General features: G+C 37.3%; 1 protein-coding gene across 1 annotated transcript; it reads left to right on the plus strand.

The window, feature by feature from the left end:
* The first annotated feature begins 2,277 nt into the window (after positions 1-2,277).
* On the plus strand, positions 2,278-7,271 carry LOC122821854 (nucleoside diphosphate kinase B-like). Its single transcript, XM_044100129.1, has 5 exons — positions 2,278-2,434; positions 3,958-4,088; positions 4,916-5,017; positions 6,204-6,316; positions 7,020-7,271. The coding sequence occupies exons 2-5, from the start codon at positions 3,972-3,974 to the stop codon at positions 7,135-7,137; spliced, it is 450 nt and encodes a 149-aa protein (XP_043956064.1). The 5' UTR covers positions 2,278-2,434; positions 3,958-3,971; the 3' UTR covers positions 7,138-7,271.
* Positions 7,272-9,011: the final 1,740 nt, after the last annotated feature.

A 9,011-nucleotide genomic window follows, 5' to 3' on the forward strand; every position in this document is an offset into this window, starting at 1 on the left:
AAAAGAGCTGGTACTTTTTGCTTAAATTCCTGAAAAACAGTGTTAATTTCAGATAAAGATTTTGATCAAAGTTAAGAGAAATATTTTCTGAAGATTTAAATTTAGACAAAAACGTTTTTGGTTTTTTTTTATTAAAGTATTTCCTCCAAAATGTTTTTTTTTTCTTAATTTTTAGTGAAGAAACTTTTGGTTGAAGAGGTTTTCATTAAAAAATCAAAGAAAATTTCTGAATTTCAGTTGTGATAAACACAAAATTTATTAATTTTGATTTGGATTTAATTTGAAAAATAGGGGAAAAACCTTTAGTCTGTTGTTTTTTAAAATTGATTCAATTAAAGAAACCAACAGCAATATGTTTCAGAGTTTTTATTTTTATAAAATTAGATAAAAATATTTTGTTAAGTATTGAATAATATTATATGTAGGTATATTGACTTTCAGGATTTTCTTTTACAATATTTTATCATTAATGTGATTTTGTTAATTCACATTTAAACTATAAGAATTATAATTACTCCAAATTTTTTTATTTATTTTTTTATTTTATAATTTTCCGAAATTTATTCAAAATTTCATAGTTTTCTCTCTTGTTTTCTCATCTTTCACATGTAGATTTTGGATTAATTTGATTTTATAAAACGTTCCTAGTTTAACATCAGTGCTGAGTTGATGACCAGAATCGCAGAATTTGTTGGTGATTATTGATTATGGAGAACGTGACCCGCCTCCTGCAGACGTCTCCTCTCTCTGCTGTCTCACCACAAACACTGAAATAAAATCTGGAGACAAAAAACCCCTAAAATCCGCCTCAGTTTGTTTTCCGGCCAGAAGGTGGCGCCATCGGCAAACTTCACAAACCTTCTGCAGCGAAGCAGGTTTGGTTCTTGAACAGAAAAGAAAAAAAAACATAAAATTATGAGACAAAATCTGGAAAATAATCCGATTTGTTCAGATTTAATCAGATTTATGGACTTGGAAATAATTCAGAGTTTATGCAAGCGGTACCGACTGACCCGCTTTAATAAGTTGCTAACAGGGAGCGGGTCACTCTGCCGACAGGCCGGGTGGAACCGGGGACACATGAGGACAGGGAGGATGTGGGACACGAACCGACAACCCCAAACCTGAGAGCAACCTGAACCTGCAGCTCAGATGTTTGATTCTTGAAAAGGACCAGTCAGGGTGGGCGGTATGTTTGGTTTGATGTGACCTGATTGGACCCCCTCCCCGCCCACCGAACCTCCCCCGCATGCAGGGCTGCAGAGTGGACAGAACCTCACCCTGCCCCCTCCATGGCAGCAGCTTTCCATCCCTGATAAGGAGAAGGTTTATATTTAGTGGAAATTTGGGGGAAGGGTGAAGGACTGTTATATTTATCAGGTGAGGACCGGCACCGCGCTTCCCCTCATCTGGGTCTGGATCAGAACCGACTGTCAGCCCTGCTGGATTTAACCCGCAGCTTTAGGTTCTGATCAGCCCAGTCGCTACCATAGCGACGGGGAGCATTGAATTATGGGTAGTGTAGTGTTTACACTCCTGACCAACTCAAAAGCTGTCCACCTGTTTAATTATTTTATACTTTTAGTTTTTCTTGGTTCCGACGGTTTAAAGTAACTTTTAAAGAAAATTCTTCTTCAGTATGTAATCAAACACCAGGGCGCCAGTAGTGGGCGCCAGGATTATTCTAGCTCATTTTCTGTTTAACAGCTGTTTGTGTATTGAAAACCCCTATAATGTGTCTGTATACACCTCAGAAAATATTTAGCTGCGCCATTACACTGACAGCCAGCTGGCTGAAAGAAAGCTGCCATGACATTTTTCTGTTTCAGCTCCATCCTCCATCCTGTTTGTGACTCTAACCAGCCTCACTAATTAACCTGTGCAACAAAAAGATTATATTCTGAGCAGGAAATGGTAATTCCACTTGTAAACCAGGTAAACGTTTATTAGGAAAACAATTAGAAATATAATCATAAATATTTTAGCTGCAGATAAAATAAATTCTTCTTTCATAAAAAAAACTGAAAGCGTAAAGAGACTTTATAAAAGTTTGCAGAAGTTGCGTGTTTAGTAGTTTTATCTACATCCACATGGTTTATTTTTAAAGAATCATTTTATTTATTCATTTTTTAAGATCATTTTAAAAATCACGGATTTCTTACTTCTGTGTTAAGAAATGTGGAGAATATTTTTCTTTGGCTCTTTGACAACAGCTTCTAAAACGGTCCAGTCAGTGACAGACAAACATGCACAAATGAGGGATCCGTCAGCGGCATCCAGCGATTCAGAACCGAGCCCACGGACCGGCCCCGCCCTCACCCCGCCCGCGGTTCGGCCGCCATATAGAGCCGCTGTTCGGGTCTTCGGCCTCGGTGTCGCATCCCAGCCGCCGGCAACTCAACTTCACAAGTTCTCCTCGAGTCCCAGAACTCAGGTAGATATCGGACCTGGCACGTGATGGTTCTGACCCTGCAGAAACATTTGAACTGGACCCGAACCGCTGCGTCCTGCGGGTTTTCAGCGTCACTAAAACTCTGTTGCATGAAGCGTTTAAGGCGTTTTTCCTCCGTTTTTACAGAAATTCTTAATTATATTTGCAGAAAAATGTGTTTAGATTCTGGTTCGGATCAGGTGGAGAAAGTCCACAAGGTTCGGAGCCTTGATTCTGCAGAATCTCTGAACTTTATTTTGTCCAACATGCAGAATTCATTCATTCATCTCAAGAGTTTTTATTTGAAACTAGAATAGTTCCGGAAACTTTCCAAAAATCCCGCAGCAGAAGTTGATTTGGTTCTGGTTCTGGATTCTTTGTCGTCCTTTTTGTTGCAGCTGCTTTCCGGATCAGATCGGATCAGCTGAACATTTAAGTTTGGTGCAAAGTTTGATTTATTGTTGGCAGCTGCAGGAATCTTTTGGATAAAACTTCAAATTCATTTTCCTTTAAACAAAAACACAAAAACTGAAGTTTTTATTCAAAATCTGAACGTCAGAGCTTGGATTTAACATTTGCTTTTTAATTTCTCTTTAAATCTACTAATGCATGAATAATTATTCATAAATTCAAGATCTGTTTGATTTCTATGTTCTGGAGGTTCTAGAGGATCTGCTCCAGGTTGTAAGTGTCTTTTAAAAAATGCCTCTGCTTTTAAAGCTCTAAACTTCGGGGTCCACATTTGTGCAACATTTATCCAAAATGAAGCTGAATTTAGATGCTTTAAGTTCTGCTTCATGTTTCAAGATGAATCATAATTTGGCCAAAAAGCTGCAGAACCAACATTTTTTTTTCAGATTTATCAGTTTTTTTATTATCATGTAGGTTTTTTTTTGTTTGTTTTGTTTTGTTTTGTTTTTTGTTTTTTTTAATGGAATAAATCTTGCTTTAAGTTTTCCACACCAGAATGACACACGAGTTTTCATCCCCCCAGTTCTGTTTGTTTCTCCTGCCTGGAACCGGTTCTGTTCTTCCCGGTTTCTGATTTCATCTGGACCCGTCTGAAGGGTCAGCAGAACTCAAACTGGGATCCTAATAATACCCAGCAAGAGGTTAAACTGGGATCCGCTCCCGCTGAACCTCAGCTGCTGCCAGAGTCACAACGACAAAATACCAACGGCAGTAAAATTAGCAACGTGTTTCGGGTTCAGACAGAACCAGAAAGTGGACTGAAAACTGGGTCAGGTTTCTGATGAGGATGGATCTAAACCCAGATGACGGGTTTTTGCTTTTTAATGGTCCACTGACTTTTTGCGGCTGTTCTGAGATCCGGGTCCAGTTTGATCATTTATATTGTAACGAGGAAAAGGGAGGATAAATTTCCACCTTTAGAGTTTCTTCTGTTTTGTTTCTTTTCTTGTTTCTTTGTTTTTTGTTTTTTTAGCACACTGTGTCGTATTAACTCAGTTTTTCGCTCAGATGAATGTTTCCAGATGTGAATAAATGAGATGCGTGTTTCCCTGCAGCCTCCTCAGCAGACATGGAGCGTACCTTCATCGCTGTGAAGCCTGATGGCGTCCAGAGAGGACTGTGTGGTGAGATCATCAAGCGCTTCGAGACAAGAGGCTTCAAGCTGATCGCTGCCAAATTCGTCCAGGTGAGAAACAAAATGACGACCAGGAGGGAAACTAAGTACACCCCTGATCAGCAGCAGCGGGTTTGTCTCTTCAGCAGCTGGTGTTCAAAGCGGGGTCTGGGGGCCATTTGTGGTCCGTTGACTGATTTCATGCAGCCCTTCCAATTAAAATATAAAATAAATTTGAACAAAACTAACTTGTAAATTAAAATCTACTGATAAAAAATGTTAGATGCAACACAAAGTGATCATCTTTTCCAAGCTTTCTGGTTTATGTTGTCATGGTAACTAGGGACACATTTACTCATTAACTTATACTCTAAGCTTTTTAATCAATATTAAGGAATTATTGTCTTAAAGAAATCCTCTGTGTTTTGCTGAAAAGTTACTTTTGAGTTAGTTTTGTCTTATTTCAAGTGCACTAAACCTAAATATTTGATTTAAAGGTAACATTTCAGCAAGCTTGTTTCAAGAATAATTCCTTAATATTGTTATTATTTATTTAAAGTATTAGTTCCACTGGCAGATTATTTCACTTATAACTGGACATTTTCTTTCAATATTAAAGAATTATTGATTTAAAACAAGCTCACATATCTTACTGAAAAGTTACTTTTGTCTCATTTTAAGTGTACTAACATATTTGTAGCAGAAATAAGATCAAAGGTTCTTGGTAGAAAATCTTTATTCAGCTCAAGTTGCTTCTCTGATTTTTACCTCACTTTCTGCTCCAGAGCAGTAAAAATGATGCTGATTGGTTAATTAATGTCTTAAACCACATGTGATCAGCAGGGTGTACTTACTTTTTGCTTGTGTTTCATGCGTACCTCTCCCCGCTCTGTGCTCAGGCCTCTGAGGACCACATGAAGAAGCACTACCTGGACCTGAAGGACATGCCTTTCTACGCAGGACTCTGCAAATATATGTCCTCCGGACCAGTCTTCGCCATGGTAACGGCAACACAAACAAGGCCGCGCATAACTTCCTGCTTTGTTTTTCCGTTGCGTCAGCAACCTCTTGACACCTGCTGGTCCTCAAGGCCTCAGCTTCTTCAGTCCAACAGGAAGCTGAGACACTTTGGACAGCTACTTGTCCAAAGTGTTACCATGGAGACACAGATGACACCTGCTTGTCCAGAGTGTTACCATGGAGACACGGAGGACAGCTGCTTGTCCACAGAGTGTTACCATGGAGACACAGAGGACAGCTGCTTGTCCAGAGTGTTACCATGGAGACACGGAGGACAGCTGCTTTGTCCATAGTGTTACCATGGAGACACAGAGAGTACAGAGCGAGACTTGCTGCTCTTGTTTTAATATTTAATCGTCGTTTAGTCGTGTCGTTTATCATTTCAAGAGTTTTGATGTATTGTTATTATGACACATTTTAGTTACTGATGCTAAATTTAAAAAAACTAATTAAACAGAAGTGATAGAAGGATTGGAAATATTGTTTTTGATATTTTCTCCATTTTTTGTTCCATGAGAGCATCAATAAATATCACTAAAATCAAAAACATGATTCAGTTCAGTAAAGTAAGTGAATCACACAGATTTCTTTGAGACGTAAGTTGCATCTCGGAGAAGTCTGTTTCAGATGGGAATGTTTTTAAAGAATAATATTAATATTAGTGTCGTGTTTTCACCATCCTGCAAAACTATTTATTACATAAAAAAGAGTGATAAATAGTTTTATAAATAATAATCACTGCTATCACAACAGCATCATAAAATATTCCAAGAAAATTCCAAATCGCCCGCTCCATGTTTCCACTGATATGTAAAGAATCCCTCTTCATAATACTGTCAACACCGTGCTCTCCTCTACTGAAGCTATGACTAATTTAATCAGTTTGAAACAAGCTGGATTCTTAAAACTAGTTAACCACCAAAGAAAACTGTTTTCTATTAAAACCAGATAATTAGTCCCACATCATGATGCTAACAATGCCGTGCTTACCAGTACAGAGCCTGCTTGTGACCAGTTTATTTCAGACGGTTTCTTTAAATTTTGAAAAACATTTTAAATAACTTCATAAAAACTTGCCACAGCCGTGTTAAGTTTGAAGTTTATTTTTGAAGATTCTCCTGAAATGTGAACCTGATTCAGACATTTGTGTTTGGATTTGTGTTTCAGGTTTGGGAAGGTCAGAACATTGTGAAGCTGGCCAGGATGATGCTGGGTGAGACCAACCCCGCTGACTCCAAGCCCGGCAGCATCCGTGGAGACCTGTGCATCAACATTGGCAGGTGAGGAAACCATGGCAACGCCGCAAAACCTGCACAACGCACCAGGAAATGCCTGCACAGATCCAATATAATCAAAAACTTAACCACAAATGGGATTACTGAGATCTGAGACTTGGTTTGTTCTCAAAGAATATCCAGAAAAATGAGGGAAAAAAGTCAAATTTAATGAGAACAAACAGCAAAATAAATATTAAAACACATATTTACATTAGAATCAATTGAAAAATATAATAAAAATATTTTTAGAGTAGATATTACTGTCACCGTTAGAACATTTCTGCATTTAGAAATATAAATATATATGCCATACATTCCTAAAATACAGAAAAATGCATTAATTAAAACATAAAAAGGAAGCATCTTGTTAATGTGATATAGAATAGATAATTAGAAATGCTTAAAATTAATCTTTCCAAATAAAATATTAAATAAATTATTTAATTAATCATAATAAAATATTAAAAATACTTAATTAGTAAAAATAATTAGAAATAACCAATAATTATTTTTAGTTGGAAAAATAATAAATGATAATGCAACAAAAGTTTTTAGATTATTACTAAAAAACACATTAAATACATCGTCAGGTTTTCAATGAACAAAATGGGGGAAACAACTTATTATTTTTTTAGAAGAAGCTAATATTTCCAGACAGAATCGACCAGATAATAAATCACTGATCTGGACCCGAATTTCTCCTCAGGAACATCATCCACGGCAGCGACACCCTGGATAACGCCAAGTTGGAGGTCGATCTTTGGTTCAAGGCAGAGGAGTTCGTCAACTGGACCCCCTGCGCTCAGGCCTTCCTGTACGAGTAAACCCCGCCCCCTCTGGAGCTCCGCCCACCCATCCACTAAACCCCGCCCACTCTACAGTCGATCCTCTACCTTGGTTTCTACCTGTCCCACCAAACATGCAGCACTGATCAATAAAGTCTCATGTTAACCACAAAGTGTCTGAGTGTCAATAATTCAATCACATCTCAGATATGATGGAGATAAACAGTAAAAAACTGTAAAAAACCTAAAAAATCACAGCATAAAGGTTGTTCTATAATTTTGTGTCGCACATTTCAGCTGAAACGCAGGTAAAACATAAAAATGTAATAATGTAATAAATTATGACACAGCAATAAATACATTTTGTCAAATGCCAACATCAAGCAAATAGACATGAAAAATATTTATCAAGTTTCTAATTATTATGAATCAAAAGCAGCTCCAAACAGGCGGGATTTTGGTCTACATTTAAAGGAACTCAGTGTTTCAGCTGTTCTGCAGTTTTCTGGATGTTTGTTCCAGATTTGTGGTGCATAGAAGCTGAATGCTGCTTCTCCATTTTTGGATGAACCCCAGTGGCTAAATCTGGCATTTGTACATGGTTGTTTTAACATCCTGATGTTGATTTATATGTACGGTCCCTTGTAAAATAAATTCAAATTAGAATTAGACAAATACCTGGAGGTATTAATTTAATAGTAGTTAAAGAACAATCATTTTAAATTTTTTTAACTATTTAAAATAAAGATAAACATAAACTTTTACAAAAAGAGAATGGATCTTTATTCAGTAGGACAGGAAATGAGGAAAAAAAATAACTTGATGAGGAAAAACAGCTCTAAAAACATGACACTGCTACTTTTAGTGCCATTCTATGTAGAAAGCCAATGCAAATATCATAGAAAAACTGCTAAAAATCTGCATTTGTTATTATATCTACATCTAAAAACATTAGTTAGTTCTTTATCTTGCTGTTTGCAGATACCCGGTCTAGATCTTGCTGAGAATTTAGTTCTCTAATCCTGGAAATGTTCTACAGGTGACAGAAGGCCGACTTTGTAACCGTCTTTATGTGGTTCTGAATGTTAAGGTCAGAGTTCATCACTACACCCAGATTTCAGCCTGATTTCTAGTTTCTAGCTACAATAACAGAAGTAAGTATTAGTTCTACTGGCAGATTGTTTCACTTCTATCAAAACATTTTTTCCATGTTATAAGTGAAACAATCTGTGAGAATATTTTCATCAGCATTAAGGAATTACTGACTTAAGACAAGCAATTATATCGTTTTGAAAAGTTACTTGTAATGCAATTTGGATTTATTTAAAGTTTTCAAAGATATTTGCACTAGAAAGTTGACAAATAAATACTTAGAAAGTGTTTGTTTTTTGCAGTGCAGCTTATCTTATATAAATGCTAAAATCAATGAATGAGTCAATTTTGTTATCAAGCAACAGGGAAAAAAACTCCTTAAAACCTGGACCAAACCTCTCAGAAACAACAAAAGTGGTTGCAGTGAATGAAATATTGCTGTGTTAATAAAAATGGTCCTCTTGTTTACATGAGTTTCACCTGGGTTGCATAAATTTGATCATCAGACTGCAGCGGGTCCGGCAGGTGTCCAGAACGGCGAGTGTCTGGTGTCAGCATGCAGCCCAGGAAGCTGTTTTTAGAAGGCAGGAGGGAGGGAACTACACGTTTCTGGCAGAATATCAGTCATGCTGCGGATGCTGAACCATCAGCTGAATCCTATCCTCCCTCATCAGGGAAACGCATCAGGCTCTGGTCCAGGTAGATCTGGAGCACTGGGCTGGCATGACTTTCCTTTTACAGGCAGATGAAATGAGGACAGAAACAGACTTGAGGCACATCCATGTGACTTTTATCTAAATGTGTCAACTATAAGTTAGAGT

The sequence above is a fragment of the Gambusia affinis genome, linkage group LG19, assembly GCF_019740435.1.
Source record: "Gambusia affinis linkage group LG19, SWU_Gaff_1.0, whole genome shotgun sequence".
Taxonomy (NCBI): Eukaryota; Metazoa; Chordata; class Actinopteri; order Cyprinodontiformes; family Poeciliidae; genus Gambusia; species Gambusia affinis.

Excerpts from the sequence above, each read along its gene's own strand:
- LOC122821854 (XM_044100129.1), top strand. The coding sequence starts at position 3,972 with ATGGAGCGTACCTTCATCGCTGTGAAGCCTGATGGCGTCCAGAGAGGA. Across the intron at positions 5,018-6,203 it reads CCGGACCAGTCTTCGCCATG|GTTTGGGAAGGTCAGAACAT; the intron begins GTAACGGCAACA and ends TTTGTGTTTCAG. Across the intron at positions 6,317-7,019 it reads CTGTGCATCAACATTGGCAG|GAACATCATCCACGGCAGCG; the intron begins GTGAGGAAACCA and ends ATTTCTCCTCAG.